This window comes from Saccoglossus kowalevskii, chromosome 4 (genome assembly GCF_978046115.1).
Source record: "Saccoglossus kowalevskii chromosome 4, keSacKowa6.1, whole genome shotgun sequence".
NCBI classification, from domain to species: Eukaryota; Metazoa; Hemichordata; class Enteropneusta; family Harrimaniidae; genus Saccoglossus; species Saccoglossus kowalevskii.
Window position 1 is genome coordinate 39,993,902 of NC_140644.1, and position 21,817 is coordinate 40,015,718.

The 21,817-nt window shown below is 35.3% G+C and overlaps 1 protein-coding gene across 13 annotated transcripts in view; it reads left to right on the top strand.

The window, feature by feature from the left end:
- LOC100374908 (C-Jun-amino-terminal kinase-interacting protein 4-like) overlaps positions 1 to 21,817 on the top strand; it is a 90,342-nt gene that overhangs the window by 41,899 nt on the left and 26,626 nt on the right. For 4 of the 13 annotated variants that reach the window (XM_085498105.1, XM_085498107.1, XM_085498111.1 and 1 more), the window contains exons 5-16: positions 4,245 to 4,525; positions 5,217 to 5,337; positions 7,267 to 7,361; positions 11,797 to 11,814; positions 12,105 to 12,140; positions 13,246 to 13,272; positions 13,797 to 13,854; positions 14,153 to 14,305; positions 14,877 to 15,110; positions 15,370 to 15,540; positions 15,783 to 16,011; positions 18,319 to 18,483. In XM_085498105.1, the coding sequence (XP_085354231.1) occupies positions 4,245 to 4,525; positions 5,217 to 5,337; positions 7,267 to 7,361; positions 11,797 to 11,814; positions 12,105 to 12,140; positions 13,246 to 13,272; positions 13,797 to 13,854; positions 14,153 to 14,305; positions 14,877 to 15,110; positions 15,370 to 15,540; positions 15,783 to 16,011; positions 18,319 to 18,483 (1,588 nt within the window). The remainder of the gene's footprint in view (positions 1 to 4,244; positions 4,526 to 5,216; positions 5,338 to 7,266; positions 7,362 to 11,796; positions 11,815 to 12,104; positions 12,141 to 13,245; positions 13,273 to 13,796; positions 13,855 to 14,152; positions 14,306 to 14,876; positions 15,111 to 15,369; positions 15,541 to 15,782; positions 16,012 to 18,318; positions 18,484 to 21,817) is intronic. The other 9 variants (XM_085498108.1, XM_085498106.1, XM_085498109.1 and 6 more) reach the window with 9 other exon arrangements.

Here is a 21,817-nt window from a genome sequence, read left to right on the forward strand (position 1 = left end):
TTGACATTAAATACAGAACTGGGACAAAGCATTGTTAAAGCTTGTCTTAAGGTAGAGATGCAGTTTATTTGGCTTGCTTTTTAATTGAGTAATTAGACAATGAAGATGGTATTATATATCCAACATGTTATATATTTTCTGAAAGCTTATTATACAAACTTTGTAAAACTTGTCTTTATTTTAAATATCCAGAATGCGTTTTTGATTTTGGGTCAAAAATATGCTTTTTTTGGACAAAAGTGGTTTAAAAAAAATTAGCTTAAAAACTTCAAGTCCATTTGTTGGTAAAATTACATCACTGGATACCTTGGTATACTACTAATTCAAATGCGTCCACTAATCTCTCTAACGACTTTCAAAGTCGCACAGCATGACCTCAAAGTTCACTCTTTTCTATTTTTGCATAATTTATATTACCATGTTAATTGCGGACTTGTTATTTTTGTTCCACTCGCCGTAATAAACTGTCCGGACGCATTGTGAAGGGGGAACACCTTGTCAATAATGTGTGAAAATTTCGAGGCAAATGGCCAAAGCGTCTATCAGCTATTTTAATTTAAAACCCAAGAATTCACCAAAAATAGAAGACGAGAAAAAGGCTAATTTGCATATTTGCGCGTTAAACCGGGCATTACTGCTTTGTCATACTTTGTCATACTATCTAGACTATTGAAATTGAAAGTTGACGTATATACATAGACATTTTATGTAAAATCGTTAGACCAGAACAACTGCTCTTGAATATATAAATCAGAAACACGTCATTCATACCAGTGTTTTGATGGGGTCGGTAAAAACACGTGGCAATGCCCAGTAAATATGACGTCATCTCATGAATTATTAAACAGGGGGCGGTCCTAGGAAGGTGACCTTTTATCACAATCAAAACAACATGGCTTCTCTTCGATGTATTTTCAATAAAAAATCTACGAGTATTTCAGAGCCTATGGTTTACCGTGAAGAGTACAAAGTGGGATATTAAATTATTTATCCTTGATGATTTTTATGTAGTATTGAGAACCAACTCCAGGAATCGAACGCACAATAATGAATAATCGCGTAATCCTAGAATCGAAACGCGAGGCACAGAAGTTTTGTTCATCGTTTCCAATCCCATTTTTCCCACTGCAACATATTTGTTAAAAGAAATATTTGAATTATGTTCGTTTTTTAAGGAGGCATTTTTTTATTTTTCCGATTTTGGCAACGCCTTATTCAGGGATTTTCTAAGACAGTCGCAGACAATCAGCGCACGGATGTACGTACAAAACATGCTGTTGTACTACCGGCGGCGGTCGCCTGCAAGAAGAGAGCTCCAGCTCCTGACGTAAAAGTTTTAAAATTTCGACCGTTTTTAAATAATTAGTGTTGGAAATCTGACATGTTTTAAGAGTGCAAAATTAAGGTGCATTTTCGAGCGGTCGAATTTTTCAGAATAGAAATCGGCAAATGAAAAAAATAGTAGTGCTAAACAGTGTGCTTCGTTAGTTTAAAAAAAATGGAATGTCCATCAAATTTACGTAAACTTCCCCATTTTTCACGGAAAAAGCAAAGGTCGTGGCCGTGTTGCAAGCTAAAAAACTCAAAAATCAAAACAAAATCATCAATCAGTAAGTATTATGACAAGGAAAGCAAAACATCAGACGCGGAGAAGCGGTCAGCGCGTCAAAAGAGTTGTTACCGTAATGTATCAAGTTACCTCTCTCTGTGATTTATTTTTCATTGAAATTATTTGGTTGTTTTCAATTAATTTTAGCGTACCTCTGCAATTTATTTTAGCATTGTCAGTTGTTTGCTTCATTGAATTAAACGGAGTTCGTCCGGTTGCAAACAAAGCTGTCTCGCACCACCTAGCAAAACTTGCGAATGATCGTAGTAGAGGTATCCATTGGACAAAAGATACACAAAAGTTTGTATCTCCCCGACCCAGTGCAATATATCCGGTTAGAATCAAAGCTCACGTGTCCCTTATTTGAGGGACCAGATTCTGCCGTAAATTCAGGATGGGATTTAGAAAAAAAATAAAATGGGACTTTTAAGGTGTATTTTGGCGTCATTTTCGGATATTTCAATCATTCCTGATGCCTAAAATAGAGTCTAAGTTTTACCGTAGTCATTGACTCCTATTCAAGAGTATGATGTTTAGTGTGACTAGCATGAATGGGTAAGCTTCGTTTCGACAATGAGCAGTTATCACTGTAAACAATGTTAAATTATTCTTCACATGCTCAGTTTATTTTTTGAGAACAATTATTTAAAAATAAAATCTCTCAGTCAATCAGAAACTCGGATTCATGCCTTCAGGGAAAGTCATGTTTGGACGCTCACATCAATTTTGTTTTTCGTTCGGTGGGCTGATGCCTTCAGTGTAGCTTTTGCCTCTTTCGACATAGAAATCATCTGAATCTTCTTTCTACCTCTCTTTCTTTTCACACCACGCATAATGTAATGATAAAAATTAGGAAAAAACACTGAGGAAATATAATGTTTGGTTTGCTAGCGAGCGAGAACTGATTTGAGAATAATTGCACATGCGCGTGAATTGAATGAACTATGACCCGTACAATCTCGATTTGCATATTGTCAATCAAAGGTCCTGTTATTTGGTTACTCATGCAAATTAGGCAATTGGACATAAACATTGCCACGTGTGAGTGTTTTTAATTTTTAACCAGAAAATAAACAGCAATTTTAACGGTGTTCCAATAAGAATTCATTGGTCAAATTTTCACAGAATGTTCTTTAGATAAAAATCTATATAAAAAACGAAAAAAACTATTTTTGATTGAAATTCACAAATAAACTGCATCTCTACCTTAATATGAAATTGCTAATACTACTGTAACCCATTTTGTTGAAAACCAATCCACCTTACTCTGCCATGTGATTGCGATATAAACACAGAAGTGATATTTAAAAAAATGAAATCAACCTTTCGGAAAATTCGTTGTGAAAATAGGTGATATAAGTAGCATCCAGCCACAACTCGTATGCATAGCAAAGTATGTAATAAGGAAAACATTTGCCAATCATAGTTACCGTTAAAATCCTCGTTTTCGGCTTCAGTGTTAAAGAGTTCTCATGAAAACATGAAAAGTACCTATTACTAACCGCACCCCGATTCAACAAGACCGTGACCGACTTTGTTTCAACCAGCTGGTACATTGTTTCTAATCCTATTCATTTGTTTCAACAACATGCCTAAAAATATTCACACCTCTTTATTGTTCAGTCGTGTTAGGATGTCAAACACGCAGTGAAACTGCTTTTGTTCTTGCAACAACATTTGTCAATACGTCTGCGTGTCGCAAGTTTTCGACAATGAGCTGTTATCACCGAAAAACTGTTAAATGCTTTTTCAATGCTCAGTTTATCTTTCGAAAACAACCAATTTCTTGATTTAAAAAAAAAGTCATGTCGTTTTCCCGTGGTAATCAAAGCCAAAAGATTGCACTACATTATCGGTAAATCTCTTCCGGGGTTCGTTCACCATGAAGTCGGTGACCTGTCATTAACATATTTAAATGAACCAAAGTAATTTGAACTCGTGGACACCATCCAGCATTTTGATTGGTTAATTAGCAACTTGAGTAATAATCAACAATTTCAACACTTCGATAGTGTGGTAGATAATACTACATTGTATTTCTCAGACAATTGCCCCTTGCTGGCTAACAACTCGTCTGTCAAAGTATGGAGCACATGGTAAGAGGTAGGTATAGAGGCCCTCCCATACATCCTGTTGTGGTGTCTGGTCACCTGGCAGGATTTTAACGGTACTGATTTCCTGAAAATATTTTACCTTCAAATAGTTTTAATGTCATTTTAAGCACATTAATTTAAAATTAATAACAAATCAAATCCAACAATGAAATTCATTTGAAAATTTCATTTCAGATCATTAAAACAAACATATAGACTAATTTGCATACCAATAACTAATTAAAAAAGATGGATAGTTGTTTATTACCATCTCTAAATAATGTTATTAAATTGGTTCTCACCAATTATTAGAAATTCTGACTAATTTTATTTATTATTTATGTAACAATACTTTAACACAGATTTTCCCAAAAGGTTTATTTTTTCAGACGATATTCAAACATTATTCATTTTTTGTAAAAAAAACAACAACAATATATAACACTTTTGAACCAAAAACAGTTTTTGATCTTGTTCAATAAATTGAATGTCCACAACAAATACATATATGAGACCGTGTGGAACATACTTTTCATTTTCAGGTTAAATATCCAACACCCACACCGCCCGATATCACCAATCCACGATATTCAATCTGACATCACTGGCCCAACTAAAGACAGTAATTTGATAGAATCCTATGCCGAGATGACTTCCTTACATGACAATGAAGACAAATCTAATAATGACAGTTTACTACAAGAGATGACAATTCCTGCTGCTATCAAAGCTAATCTGGACAGTAATTTAGATAAAGATACTGGAAGTAAAAGTATTGAGACACAGGCCACTGTTGCTACATCCAGTGCTGCTACAGGTACATGTATGTTATACAGTCATTAATCTGTGAAACGTTCAGGTATGAATTGGATTTTCTCTGAAACCATTGAGCAAATACTGATAACACCATAGTTGTACTTCATATGAGAAGACGAAAAAAAAAAAAAAAAAAAGATAGGAAATTAATGATGCACTGTTTTTTTCAGTGTCTCACCCAAAGTAGTTTGACAAGAGAGATTCAAACTCACCTTGCCAATCACTTGCTAACAATTAGAATTGTTCAAACCAAATTTAAGATTTTATGTCATGTTCGTCATACTTCCATTGTTATGGATTCATGCAATCAAGATACCAAAAAAAAAAAAAGGGTCACCAGCTATTTTTTGAAATACACTGTATGAATTATTTCTTCACAGCTAAAAATTTTGCTTGGTGACATGGGGTAAAAAAATCAGGTATTACTATTAGATATGAATCACAATATTGTTAAATTTTGAAAAATAATTTAGACAAGTTTCAGTATAATAGTTTTCCTTTATTTTACAATGGGAATGTCTCTCCCATAATGCATTGCATTTAAGATCAGAATGTTACAAATACAATAGTTTGTAAAAGATTATTCATATGATCAAGTTATTGGATTGAATCAGTTCCCAACATTACGTATGATCAAAGAGGTTATGAGAATACAAAATCAAAATCACACCTTTCTTCTTTGCTTTGTGACATTACAGTAACTACCCCCAGTCAGGATTTCAGTGCAGTCAGTACAGAGGCTGCCGACATAGTGTCAAGTACTCCTGAATTGTATGGTGCCACATCTCCAGAATCTAATGAAACTGTACAACCAAGGCGGTGAGTAGGACAAGAAAGGACAATCTGTTCTCATTGATATGCGCTTTCCCAAGTAATATGTAGTAAGAGACTCAGCCTGAATGTATATTTGAAAATTCAAAATGGATATCAGACTTATTCTTTATAAGAATAAGTAATCTTTAGTCCATTAAAGTATTATCAACTATTAAAATTGAATGAACACACATTTGAACACTACTTTTTTAGCTCTGCTGTCGACTAAGTCAAGCGGAGCTTATAGTATTACTGATTGTCCGGCGGCACCGTCGTCGACTTCTACTTAAAAATCACAAACTGTGAAACTTTCTAGGAAAGTACCTTGGGTGGTTCTCTCTCAGATTTGTTCATTTCGTATAGATATGTTAAATTGTCTTATTTATAGCGAATATTTTTGTCATTTTTAGTCAAAAATGCTATTTCTTGAAAACCGCTAGCCCAAATGCTTTGATACTTGGTATGTAGGTACCTTTGGTAGACCTCTCTCAGATTTGTTCATTTTGTGATGATATCTTTAATTCTCTAATTTTGATGAATATTTTTGTCATTTTTGGTAAAAAGTGATGTTTTTGACTTCTTGTTAAAAACCGAAAGTCCAATTGCTTTTATATTACATATCTATTTACTACATGTGGACCTCTCTCAGATTTTTTCATTTCGTGATGATATCTTCAATTCTCTAATTTTCATGAATATTTTTGTCAGTTTTGGTAAAAAGTGATATTATATATACTACATAGGTACTACAGGTAGAACTCTCTCAGATTTGTTCATTTCGTGATGATTTTGTTCTTCAATTATCTAATTTTAATGAATATTTTTGATAAAAGTTATATTTTCAAATAAGTAAGTCTGATTACTTTAATACTATTTTCTGATGATATCTTCAGTGTTTTAATTGAAATGTGCATTGATAACAGCAGAGCTATCTCAGCCGACAGGCTGCTAGTTTTGGACATAATATTATGCTTCAAAATATTCTGAAAGTGTTTCATAATGTACATGTACAATAACTATTCCACAACTTTTAAGGTGTTAAGTGGTTCACACATCCCTGTTAGATATAGTAACTATTAGACACATATGGTAACTATCTATGATTCCATTGTTGAGTACTATCTTTCTTTATCAATGTTAGTTCACTCTACAAATCTTTATCGTTTTGTGAACTTGAATCACCTTCCTGTTAAATAACTTGTTTTGTATTTTGTGATCATGATCAGTATAATCTGCACTTTTGTCAGAAACCAGTGAACAATCTCAAATTTTGTCTATTTGGTTCAGCAGAAATGCTGAGCAAATTGATTTCTTAATAATTTGTGGGAATACAACTGGTGGTTAAATTGTGATGGTGTGCTGCATTGTGTGTGTACTCTCTCAAAAGATTGATTCTATGACTTGATATTAAAACTGCATACCATATTTACTGTATTGCATATGCACAAGCGTATTTCCTATAGAAGCACATTCAAAACAAAAATTGTATCCTGGATTGAAAAAAAAATATATTTTTATAAGCGTGTGTGATCCTAATAGAGTTAATATGGTGTTTGTAGAGAGATAGCACCCACAATTGCTAGAATGTAAGACACTATGTAGTTCACATTCCATTCTCTGTTCAATTTGCGTCAAAATATGACATACCAGGTACAATAGAACATGAGTCTGTTTTCAATTTGTAGTATAGCTGTCACATTCTTTGTTTTAATGTAGGATTAGATAAAAAGTATTTATAATTGTCTGTTTTCACCGCCTAGTAGCAGCTCATCTAACCTTACAGTATATGGAATATTACATTACATTTCCAAAATAACTTAAATGTAATAAATTTCCTGACTGGAAGATTGAAAAGCTGCTAGCAGGTTTAAGTGTAGTAATATATGTGTAGTTTACGTGTCTATTCTTTGGCTTTCATTTCATTTCATTGGTCAGTTTATCTAAACGTGGTCATGATTCTATACTTAGTGAGTTAGCTTTACAAGATCCTGATGTTGTCGGAGACCTTGATGATGGTGCGGACATTACAGGTAGGCAACAATTGATAGTGTCATGCTCTATTAAGTACTGTCATGATTGATTGTGTCTGGACACTGACACCCCCTCTCTTCCACACATAGACTGTGTCCACTGACACCCCCTCTCTTCCACACATAGACTGTGTCCACTGACACCCCCTCTCTTCCACACATAGACTGTGTCCACTGACACCTCCTCTCTTCCACACATAGACTGTGTCCACTGACACCCCCTCTCTTCCACACATAGACTGTGTCCACTGACACCCCCTCTCTTCCACACATAGACTGTGTCCACTGACACCTCCTCTCTTCCACACATAGACTGTGTCCACTGACACCCCCTCTCTTCCACACATAGACTGTGTCCACTGACACACCCTCTCTTCCACACATAGACTGTGTCCACTGACACCCCCTCTCTTCCACACATAGACTGTGTCCACTGACACCCCCTCTCTTCCACACATAGACTGTGTCCACTGACACCCCCTCTCTTCCACACATAGACTGTGTCCACTGACACACCCTCTCTTCCACACATAGACTGTGTCCACTGACACACCCTCTCTTCCACACATAGACTGTGTCCACTGACACACCCTCTCTTCCACACATAGACTGTGTCCACTGACACCCCCTCTCTTCCACATATAGACTGTGTCCACTGACACCTCCTCTCTTCCACACATAGACTGTGTCCACTGACACCCCCTCTCTTCCACACATAGACTGTGTCCACTGACACCCCCTCTCTTCCACACATAGACTGTGTCCACTGACACACCCTCTCTTCCACACATAGACTGTGTCCACTGACACCCCCTCTCTTCCACACATAGACTGTGTCCACTGACACACCCTCTCTTCCACACATAGACTGTGTCCACTGACACACCCTCTCTTCCACACATAGACTGTGTCCACTGACACCCCCTCTCTTCCACACATAGACTGTGTCCACTGACACACCCTCTCTTCCACACATAGACTGTGTCCACTGACACACCCTCTCTTCCACACATAGACTGTGTCCACTGACACCCCCTCTCTTCCACATATAGACTGTGTCCACTGACACCTCCTCTCTTCCACACATAGACTGTGTCCACTGACACCCCCTCTCTTCCACACATAGACTGTGTCCACTGACACCCCCTCTCTTCCACACATAGACTGTGTCCACTGACACACCCTCTCTTCCACACATAGACTGTGTCCACTGACACCCCCTCTCTTCCACACATAGACTGTGTCCACTGACACACCCTCTCTTCCACACATAGACTGTGTCCACTGACACACCCTCTCTTCCACACATAGACTGTGTCCACTGACACACCCTCTCTTCCACACATAGACTGTGTCCACTGACACACCCTCTCTTCCACACATAGACTGTGTCCACTGACACACCCTCTCTTCCACACATAGACTGTGTCCACTGACACACCCTCTCTTCCACACATAGACTGTGTCCACTGACACCCCCTCTTCCACACATAGACTGTGTCCACTGACACACCCTCTCTTCCACACATAGACTGTGTCCACTGACACCCCCTCTCTTCCACACATAGACTGAGTCGTTTAGGGACATGACACAGCAGAAGGAAATTAATATAATTATATTAATATGTTGAATTATACATTTATGAAAGCAGTAATGTATTTTTACATATTGATATTATCCACGTTATTGTGGTGTTAAATTGAAAATTAAAGAGTTCTTGTTTTAAAACGAAATTGTAAAAAGACTATCATGCATGGCAATATGTCAAGACATGTACAACATGTACAGTTCCAAATGAACTCAATTCATTGCAATACATCATGTTGTTAGACCTAGAATATGAATAATAAGGTTTTAGTCAAATTGTTTTTTAAAATAGATGAGAGTGTGCGTTTTTATTTATTTATTTATTTTTTTTTTCAAATTGCAATAAGTGTTTTTAATAAAATATGATTTTATGTTGACAAAAACCTAAAAAATTATTATTATGCATATTTTCATCTGAACTCATGTATGTAAATGTGTCGAAATGGGTGTAGCGCGAGTGGTTAGTGCTAGTAGCACTAATCCGAAAAAGTACTAGATCTAGCGCTAAAATGCCACTAGATCTAGTGCTAAAATGCCACTAGATCTAGCGCTAAAATGCCACTAGATCTAGCGCTAAAATGCCACTAGATCTAGCACTAAAATGCCACTAGATCTAGCGCTAAAATGCCACTAGATCTTGCGCTAAAATGCCACTAGATCTAGCGCTAAAATGCTACTAGATCTAGTGCTAAAATGTGCACAGTGCGAGTGGCATTGTTATTGCATTGTTAACGACGTCGAATAATAGGAGGGGCATCCATTTCATATGCAAACTACAAACAGTATAAAACCATGGCAATATCCGCGAGATGTTCATAATAATACTTTCTTTATATAATACCGGATTCTGCCGTAAATTCGCCCATCCCGAAAAATCGCCCTGGGGATATCACGGCTGGTGGGCGCTTATTTGGGGTTCAAAATTTCAAAAAATAATTATCAAATATTTTGGGGGGACATTTTCATTGTATCCAACTACACAGACTTTCTACGCCGTCAGTTGGGCCACCCAAGACGAAAGAAACTATTGCAGAATTAACAATAATTAATAATTCTTGCTGAATTAAAAAGTAGACCACCTGAAATGTCATTAAAGTGTCGCCCAGTGTCATTTTTCAAATTTACATTTGTCTTTATTTTATTGGTAACAAAAGTATATTTTAAACGACGTTTCTAATAAAAACGAACACAACTGCATTGCGTAGCAGCAAGCGATCACAGATGCTCCATCCGGACATGCTACGTTTCAAAAACGTTGATTGTTATGAAATTCAAATAAAATTCAACTTAGTTTCATTGTAAGCAAATGATTCCGATCGCATATAAATGCTTGGTGCAGTAGTGTATCCGCCATGTTTCTCTTGCATGAATTGAGCTAATAGGTCAAATCACCAATCAAAATGCTGGATGATGCCAACGCGTTCAAATCACAAATCGGAAAAGATTTGTCGATGTTGTAGTACGCTCTTTTGGCTTGGATGTTGATGGGAAAATGGCATGATTTTTTTAAAATAAAAAATAGTTGTTTTCAAAGATGAACTTAGCATAAGAAGAATAATTTAACATTGTTTACAGTGATAACAGCTCTTTGTCCAAACCAAAGACAATAGAAAACGGAGCTTACGCTAGTCACAATTAAACACGCTCTTGAATAAAAACTTAAATAGACTGATATAGACGTCAGGAATGATTGAAATGTTCGATAAATTACGACAAAATATTTTAAAAAATAAATTTAAAAACTGCCGAAAAATCGCCCCGGAAGATTTCTTGGTCCCATTTTTTTTTAACGCGACCATACGCTGGGTTTGTTTAGCTGTGGAGGGTTTCACAACCGGAAATTCAACAGACGAACTTGTTACTTCACATGTTTTAATTATTAACAACTGTAACAAGAACAAGATTTTGAGAGTCTACAACAAAAAATCCTAAGGACTCCTAACAAATATTATTACAGAGAAAGTGTCTAGACATATATAATATGGTCACGTTAAAAAATCAAAAAAATCGGCAAGGTTACATCATATTCCTAGTACCTCCATGATACAATGTAACAACAGGATTGCGTGAATATGTATATGCCCATTCACAGGTCGCAGTACACACAAAATCCACCGAGCTTCACAGGGACCCGGGACTTAGACTAGGAGTATACCAATTTTTTTATTTAGTTCACATATGGCATCATAATTTCATTTTCGAAGATCTATTTTCATTATGTGTGGTGCCGACCAGAAATAAAACGGCACATCAGCGATTTAAAAACAAATCAACGCTGAATTCCACCATTTACATAAAGTTTCCATTCGCCAAAGTTGAAAACACAAACTTCCCCACAATACCATTTCATACAGTATATCTATTCACAATTTGTAAAAATTGCGAAGTTCAACCTGCAGTTTCACTGTTTCAGCTAGTTTCCCGGCCGATCGCGTTGTTCCAAAGGTCTAATATGACAAACGTGGGCAATGACATTCTCAATTTTCCCACTGTAGCACATTTCCAATGAATGAAAGATACAACAATTTTACGTAAATATTAATTTATTTTCAGAGAATTACGGGATGCCTTGACGTCGTTGACAACGCGATATCAATGCCACTCGCACTATGTACATTTTAGCACTAGATCTAATGCCATTTTAGCACTAGATCTAGTAGTTTTTCGGATTAGTGCTACTAGCACTAACCACTCGCACTATGTCCGTTTCAACACATTTACATACCTCCTGAACTTGAATATTTTATGATGTATGCGTGCATGTTTACATTTCTGTAACTCATTATTTTCAACTAATGCAACTTATTCTAACTCTATAATTATATCCTGCTTTCTGCCATAACACAGACCCAGCTGAATATTCTGGTTAGTAATATTACTTTGATATCATAATGATACATATTGCTGTCTTTCTAATAAAGCATCACATTTCATAGTTGTACTTAATTTATTTCAGTTTAACAATCACCATGACATTTTTTTCACCAAACATTTAGATATATTTGTGACAAATGGGTTAGATATCCAACCAGATTTGAATTGCACATCATTATAATATTTCGTATTGTAACTGCATGTCTGATTTTCTTCATATTTTATTAACAATGCAATTTACCTTATTCTTGTTTCATTTACCCATCATGCACTGTTACCAGATTCTGAGTCTGATGATATAATTCCTAGTCTGTTTGGTATGGATGTTTGTTTTTAGTTTTTTTTTTTTCACTCATGGCATTATCTTGTCACGCACATTTATTTCAGCTGTAGGTGACTTTTTTGTGTTGCTTTGGTTCCTGGTTTAAATTTGAGTTGCCATGTTTATCATTATACAGAAGATAGTGGTAGCCTTGGTTTTTAAATTTTTGCTATAGTATTCAACTCAGCACACTCTATCTGCTATTGTACTTGATTAATCTTGTCTTCTCAATAATTTCAACATTGGAATAAATATCCTAATCTGCAAACTGTAGAATAAATCAGAAAATATAGCAAATGTCACTGTAGCAGGCATATAGTATTAGTGGTATCTAGATGGGATGTAGTGTTAAATTGTACACATACTACATTGTATGAATAATTATGTGGTAATAAGGTATTGAACAATTCACAATGCATTCTATATCATACTTATTGAACATTTGATGGGTTTGGGTTTTGTTTTATCAAAGATTTCTTAATTTCCATGAAATTCTTAAATTGTAAAAGAGAAGCAGAACATTGGTAATTAGTATTCGATGTTTCTTATTTGATGAAATGTATTGACATGTAGATCATGATGAAATATTACAAAAATATTGATCATTCCATACAAGATGGCTGTTTTCTTTGCAGATTGACCTTCATCTCAAAATCTATTCACTTGTTTGGATCCTCTTATTATACCATTGGCAAGGAAACTGACAGGAAATTAAAAAGGAATTGATCTTTGATATCGCAACACTCATTTTAGTAACATTCAGAGTAGAGCAGTAGAAACAGTAGAACTTTCAGTCAACCACTTGTAAGTGGTTGCACTAGCATAATATATTTCCTGAGCAATGATATCATTCAGCTTTCTACAGCTTTGTGCATACCCCTGACATTGTTATCACTGCTCATCAAGTCCCTTGATCTGTTAGTCAACTCTCGAAGCAGATAGTGATTCCTAACCTTGTCCCAATGACTACATTTTGGGTAAACATGGAGCAGATAATGACTTAAGTCTTTTTAAATATTGCTGCACTATTTCATTCTTATTAACTAATTTTACCATCGTCTTTAACTTTTCTTGCTCTCGTGTTTCCATGGCAACCATAGTCACACCAACTAGTGATAACTTCTTTGGTAAGCTTCATATCTGAATCAGTGTGTGGTGTTACTGTGACAATATGTCCTATTGATGAGTATATGTATTGATACTGTATAGTGCTTGTAGCAATGTGTTTTGTTAATCAGTGTGTATGTTTTCATCAGTGGGTGTGCTTTGCATTGCCATCAATATGGTTGACTGGAGTCATTGCATTAAAAGATCAATAATTTCAAAATTGAAGTTTTTTAGACAAGGATTACAAATTTCAGAATTTCTTGTGCATTATGTGTTTGATTACATATATTGGTAGTTTGCAGACTTTGTATCAATGTGGTGATGGCAGACCAAAGTAAGCAAAGAAAAGATTGGTTGTTGCCTGCAAGCATAATAAAGTTTTGCAAATACCTCTTCTTTGTGGCATAACTTTGTACATCTTGTTCTTTAAAGCTTGTACCTTGTAATATTGGGTTTGTATTTGTGGACAATGGGTGTGCATGCTAACATATCACACATTCTATGTTTATATAATTTGCATGGCTTTGTTATTATTTTTGCACAGGAATGGGAAAAGAAGTTGAAAACCTTATTTTAGAAAATTCAGAGCTGAGAGCCACTAAGTAAGTTGTAATGGTAATTAGCCGTCATACATTTATTGTCTATGATACTTTATTCAAATTTGTACAATTAGACATAATTGATACGTAGTTACTCTATTTTCTGATCCTCCCAATAACTAATAATTTAAATGCCAGTTCAGGTTAGATCATTGTGTTTTTGTGTTAAAATAAACAAGTGCACTGAACTGATGTATTGCTTCTTGCAAACTATTATGGGTAAACTTCAAATATACTGCCCTCTGTGTGGAACATGGGAAATATTGCAGCCTTACAATTAAAACTATTTTTTGTATTTCAGACATGCATTGAACATTGTAAAAGATGACTTGATAGCAAGGGTTGATGAACTTTCTGGTGAAATGGACATGATGAAAGAGGAGATCCAACAGTTACAGACTGTAAAAGGAAGATTGAATCTTAGAATTACAGAACTTGAAGATGAAATCAAAAAGTCAGTGATATCACCTTTCTCTACCTAAATGGGAGTATTTTCTGCGATATGTTTATGTTATTAGTTTATATTCATGTGTAGCTTGAAATGAGGATTTATAGATTGACCCATGTCCTGTTGTTCCTGTTCAGATATCTCAGCAGTGCTCTGACAGACATCACATATTGTCATTTGCTGGTACATGTTATTTTATTACCCAGTTCTTGTCATTCTTTATGAACAATCTCTACAATTATTTGAAGCATTTATATGTTTCACATTAACTGAATGCTTTAAAATTGTTCCATTTAAGATATTCCAGTAAAAATCGAAAAAAATTATCATACAGTGACTTACATTTGATAATTTGGGGATGTGTAATGCAATTACTTGTTTACTTGTTTATTTATGCGTCAGCCTCTATGTGAATTAATTGCTTCCAATCTTTTTGAATCCTACTCAGTCTTGATCTCTGCTTGCAGTGATACTGTCTCGTATAAAATTATGTAGTGCTAGGAAACTGTAGAATGTCATCTTCTGCTGATACCTATAGTAGAAATGTGTTTACATTTTTTGCAATAATTATCCTTAGAGCTAAGGAAGAGAATGAGAAGATTAAGATGGTGGAGGAGGATGAGGATGTTCCCATGGCGCAAAGAAAGCGGTTTACACGTGTTGAGATGGCCAGAGTTTTGATGGAGAGAAATCAGTATAAAGAGCGACTTATGGAGTTACAGGAAGCTGTAAGGTGGACTGAGATGATACGAGCTTCCAGAGAACATCCATCACTGGAAACCAAAAAAAATAAATCAACCATTTGGAAATTGTAAGTACAATTTGAAGCGTGTATTGTTTTGTTTTGTTTGTGTTTTTTTGTTACCCCTTCACTATATAAACAGTTAAATTATCTGGACTACGATCCTAATTTTAGTATATTTTGTATATTTAAATTTTCATCATGCCAGGACTATTTCCAAATAAAGCAAACTCTGAATGCATAAAATTTTATTTCAGTGGAAATGTTTGTATGGCTCTAATTTATACAATCAAGATACTACTTTCAAATGTATTTATCACATTTTCAGTTTCAGTAATTTATTCAGTTCATCCAATGCACCGAGTAAAAAACCCTACCCACCAGTAAATGTGAAATTCAACGCTCCCACATCACAGGTGTCACCGGCACCTAAGAAACGTACCACTCAAGCATTTGGCAGTGATAGATCCAAGGTGTTTGATTTCCTAGAGGCTGACGGGTGAGTACATTTAATTGCCAACACTTGCTTATGATTAGATTGATCAACAGAATATAAAGCAGGTCATTGCCCCTTGTGAACACGTATAAATATTTTGGATATGTGGTTATGACTTTCATGGGAACCTGTGTGTAGAAGGCCATATAGCTTTTTCCTGATGTGTGTATGGTACATGACCATGAAAATACAGCCACATGGTATCATGTAATCAGGAAGGTTAATGGGATTATTTTTTTTGATAGAACTGATAGTGCACAGAGAATTAAAGAGAAACGTGAACAATATCGTAAAGTCAAAGCACATGTGAAAAAAGATGATGGCCGTGTTCAGGCATACGGTTGGAGCTTGCCTGCTAAAGTGCCTCCTAGTAGTAGTAAACCCATCACACAGACTGATGGTGGCAAGAGTATGGTAGGAGTTCCTGTTCCAGTTTACTGTCGGCCATTGTTAGAACAGGAACCTGGTATGAAGGTAAGATCTAGATATTTATTTTTGCCAGACCAATTAATTTTTCAAAAGCTAATTACCGTATAAATACCTCATATAGGCGCCACTTTGATACATATTCATTTCTGTCTGGCACTAATTTGAGGTCACATTTTGGCAACTTTGTTGCAAATGGCGCTTAATTGAGGTCAGTCATTTTTTCACACACTCAGAACTACAGTAACGTTACCTTACAATCAGAGGAATCCTGTCTATACAATGTACGTGATTCTGTCGTAAATTCGCCCTTGGTCGTTAAACGGCAGTTTGCTTTTTAAAATAAAATGAGACCAAGAAATGGCGTGTTTTTTTTAAAATATTTTGGCTACATTTTTCGGACATTTATATCATTCTGGACGCCTATTCAAGAGTATGATTTTTATAGTGAAGAACATGAATGGGTAAACTTTGTTTCGACAATGAGCTGTTATCACTGTAAACATTGTTAAATTTTTCTTCAAATGTTCAGTTTATCTTTCCAAAACAAATAATTTCTTGATTTAAAAAAAAAAAAATCATGCCGTTTTCCCATGGAAATCAAAGCCAAAAGATCACACTACATTATTGGTAAATCTCTTCCGTGTTGCGTTTACCATGAGGTCACTGAACTGTCATTAACATATTTAAATGGCTGTGGTAATTCAGACACGTGGGCACCATCCAGCATTTTGATTGGTTAATTAGCGACTTGACCTATCCGGTCAATAAACATGTCTCGTGTGCATTTAAAAACATGGCGGATATCGTATCGTATCGACTGTTTACATGTGACTGAAATCATTCGCTTACTTTAAAACTAAGTTGAATTTTACTTGCATTTCATAACATTTCAACAGATTTATTTTTCGTGTGTTACTATAATCACTACTGAATAATAATTACCAATTTCAACACTTCAACACTTTTATCATGTGGCATGTTTTTTTTTGATTGAATGTAATTTTTCAACATTTCGTAACTCCTACTTTAGAACCAAAGTAAGGCCTTCACTCTTCCATGAGGCCTATTCAAGAGATTGTACGATGTATTGTTTGTTTTGTGCATGTGTTGTGGGAAAGAAAATGACTAGGCCATTTAGTGATTGCAATATGTATGTAATAGAAACCGCACTCCGAACTTGAGCTTTTGATCACAATTTTTAAATTGATACATTGTAATATAAACCGTGATTTATATTTGGCCTTTAACGGGGCGGGGAATCGCACAATTGCGCGTCCTAGAGTAAACACTGTTCAGTCATTTACAAAAAGATTATCTCAAGTGTTAGGCGGACGTCGGCCAGATTGGGAATTCACTGGCGCCGATTTAACGTTTTTACCCAAACATTCAACTTTGACTGGCGCCTAATTGGTGTGAAAATTATCACCTTTTCTATTGTACTGGCGCCTAATCCAGGTTGGCGCTTATATAAGGTATTATACAGTAGTCCCCGTTCGGACGCAATATCTCTCAATACTCATTTGATGATCAGATACAAATGTCAATCTAAATAAATAATGTTTAAATAATGTTAAACAATCATCATAACCATATTCTTGACTTGTTTATTTTCCAGCTATATTACTATAAACAAAACTATATATCTTAAATTCGATAACTAACAGGGACTGTGTCATGCATGGCTTGTTATTAAATGTATCTCTTAAATTTGTGATATTCCAAATTTTATTCTTTTAGTTCACAATCTAACAGTATATATAACATGGCATGGGAAATCATTTATTTCAAGAGAAAAATAAAACCTGTTGTAAAAAATGTTTGTGTGTCAAACTACATTTACCATTTTCTGTGAATACATTTCTGATAATCATACCTGGCATCACAACACATTGTATCAATACTGATTTTAGAATGTGAATTTCTATCATTTTAGCCATGACATAAACATAAGTCATTGCATCGTTCCTAATATTTTCTTAATAAATGCAGATGGGAAGAATCATAAAGTTAAAAGGACTTCAGTAAGAGGAAGTGTCATATGTTGTTGAAAGGTCAATTTTGAGTTCACAATGTATTGGCCTGATGCATGAATTGGATAATTTCTTGAACTAATGTTATAATTGTATGTGTATGGTTTAAGCACACCAGAAGCAGTTGAATTATTTTAAATTTCTAATTGCATCAGAATTATTACAATTGATCTTGAATTATAATATTTTGGGAAATAATACAACATAATTTTCTGATGATGTCACATTTTTTGACAGATTTGTATACTGTCTACAAAGCTTCATCACTGACTGATGTTACATGTGGGTGAACTTTTCATCATTATTATGCTCATCTTTTTAGATATGGTGTGCTGCTGGGGTCAATCTTGGCGGAGGAAAAACTAGAGATGGTGGTTCCATAGTTGGTGCCAGTGTGTTCTACTCTAATACTGAAGAGAAAGATAGTGATAGCACTGAGAAAGGTCAACCAGAAGGAGATCTGGAAAAATTAGAAAAAGAAATAAAGGTAGAAAATTATTATGTGTCATGCAAAATCTTCTCAAATAGTTTGAAAAAGTATAAATTTATTTTGTAAATGATTACATTGAAAATGATGTTGTTAACATTACTGCTGAATGTTGATGCAAAGTACAGCACAATTAATTGATGGGATATTTAATGCAAAGTTAACACATTATTGTAAAAAGTATCAAATATATAGTGTGTTGTCATCATTTACAGCAGACACCATAATAAATTGATCATGATGACAGCTATCATCCTCTCATATATCCTTTGGAGCATTGTAATATCCTTAGAAGAAGCGGTGTTTGTTTTGACTTAGCATTCAATTGTTGAAAACTTGCATATCGAAAGTGCCATTATTAGTCCCCGTTCGGATGCAGTCTGAAAAGAAGTATGTAAATGTGTCAAAATGGACATAGTGCGAGTGGTTAGTGCTAGTAGCACTAATCCGAAAAACTACTAGATCTAGTGCTAAAATGGCACTAGATCTAGTGCTAAAATGGCACTAGATCTAGTGCAAAAACGGCACTAGATCTAGTGCTAAAATGTACATAGTGCGAGTGGCATTGATATTGCGTTGTCAACGACGTCAAGACATCCCGTAATTCTCTGAAAATAAATTAATATTTATGTAAAATTGTTGTATCTTTCATTCATTGGAAATGTGCTACAGTGGGAAAATTGAGAATATCATTGTCCACGTTTGTCGTAATACTAATAGACCTTTGGAACAACGCGATCGGCCAGGAAACTAGCTGAAACAGTGAAACTGCAGGTCGAACTTTGCAATTTTTACAAATTGTGAATAGATATACTGTATGAAATGGTATTGTGGGGAAGTCCCGGGTCCCTGTAAAGCTCGGTGGATTGTGTGTGTACTGCGATTTTCACGCAATCCTGTTGTTACATTGTATCATGGAGGAACTAACGGAATATGATGTAACCTCGCCGTTTTTTTAATTTTTTAACGTGATCATATTATATATGTCTAGACACTTTCTCTGCAATAATATTTTTTAGAAGCCCTTAGGATTTTTTGTTGTAGACTCTCGAAATCTTGTTCTTGTTACAGTTGCTAATAATTAAAACATGTGAAGTAACAAGTTCGTCTGTTGAATTTCCGGTTGTGAAACCCTCCACAGCTAAACAAACCCAGCGTATGGTCGCGTTAAAAAAAATGGGTCCAAGAAATCGTCCAGGGCGATTTTTCGGCAGTTTTAAAATTTATTTTTTAAAATATTTTGTCGTAATTTATCGGACATTTCAATCGTTCCTGACGCCTAAATCAGTCTATTTAAGTTTTTATTCAAGAGCGTGTTTGGACAAAGAGCTGTTATCACTGTAAACAATGTTAAATTATTCTTCTTATGCTAAGTTCATCTTTGAAAACAACTATTTTTTTATTTTAAAAAAAATCATGCCATTTTCCCATCAAAATCCAAGCCAAAAGAGCGTACTACAACATCGTCAAATCTCTTCCACGTTGCGTTCAATAACATTAACATATTTAAATGAGCTATGGTGATTTGAACGCGTTGGCATCATCCAGCATTTTGATTGGTTAATTAGCGATTTGACCTATTAGCCCAACTCATGCAAGAGAAGCGCATGGCGGATACCCTACCGCATCCACAGTCAGCTGGCGCACACGGGATAATAAAATAAATACAATATTTACTATATGGGGGGGGGGGCGCCATCTTGAATGACGCATAAACTAAATAAGAGACAAGTTGTGAAACGCGTTTTTCAGATTCCTACAAATCAGGACAAAAATACCAATCTTTCACAAAAATACGGTCCGTTGCGGTTATATTAAGCCAACCGATAACAAAATTCGGCCTAATTTGTCGTTTTTGTGTGGAAAAATCCCTTGCATACGAACACCTAATTACGCGAAGAAATTCACAAATTATTTTTTGAAATTTTGAACCCCAAATAAGCGCCCATCAGCCGTGAAATCCCCATGGCGATTTTTCGGATGGGCGAATTTACGACACAATCCGCTATTATATAAAGAAAGTATTATGGACATCTCGCGCATATTGCCAATGTTTTATACTGTTTGCAGTTTGCATATGAAAGTGGTTGTTGATGCCCTCCTATTATTCGACGTCGTTGACAATGCGATAACAATGCCACTCGCACTGTTCACATTTTAGCACTAGATCTAGTGCCATTTTAGTGCTAGATCTAGTGCCATTTTAGCACCAGATCTAGTGCCATTTTAGCACCAGATCTAGTACTTTTTCGGATTAGTGCTACTAGCACTAACCACTCGCACTACGCCCACTTCGACACATTTACATACATGCCTAAAACGGAGACTTGTGTTTTGACCCTTGTGCTTCCGTACGTACGTCCGAACCTGTATCTTAGAAATACCTGGACGAATCATAATAAAACTTCACACATACAAAATACATGACATTATACATATGCACGTCAATTTGTTTCATGATCTGATTCAAGATGGCCGAATGGTGGCCATTTTTGTGCTAAAAAATCATCAAATATCAAGCATTTCTGGCATTTATGAATGGATTTTGTTCAAACTTAGTACATATATTAGACATTACAGGTTCCTGATGCACATCATTTTATTTTTCAGATTGGATTCAAAATGGCTGACTGGCAGCCATTTTGTTTTAATGATTGGGCTTCTAGAGCCATATCTCTGACATGCTTTGACTGATTATGTTCAAATTTTATATATTTGTTATACATCATGTTATATATATATACACATGTATTCAAAATGGCTGATTTTGAATGCTGTTCCAGAGCAATATCTCCCAATATGGACAAGTACTTGTTTGACAGTCAGATACAAATGTCAATCATTTTAATGTTAAACAATTATCATAATCATATTCCTGACATGGTTATATTCCAGCTAAATTACTATAAACAAAACTATATATCTTAAATTTGATAACTGACAGGGACTGTGCTGTGCCATGCATGGCTTGTATTTGATTGAAGTAGTCGAATTTTAAATTAAATTGTTTGCATATTTTCAAATAATAATTCATTGTATTCAAGTGTAGAATAGAATGCTCATTGAAAACATTCTATACAGACAAACATTGCCCACAAAGCACATTTGTAATTTGAATAGATGTGACAATTTTTCATGATATTCAGCCATATTAACAACCATAAATTGAATTTTCATCTTCAACATATTATGTGTGTTACATGAGTAAAACAAAATGTAAACTGTATTTAACACCAAACACCCCTGGTGAAAATTGTTGTGGTTTTGGGAGTGCTAATTCAAATGTGACTAAGAATGTTCTAATGGAAATTGATATAGGGATAGTGGTTTTTTC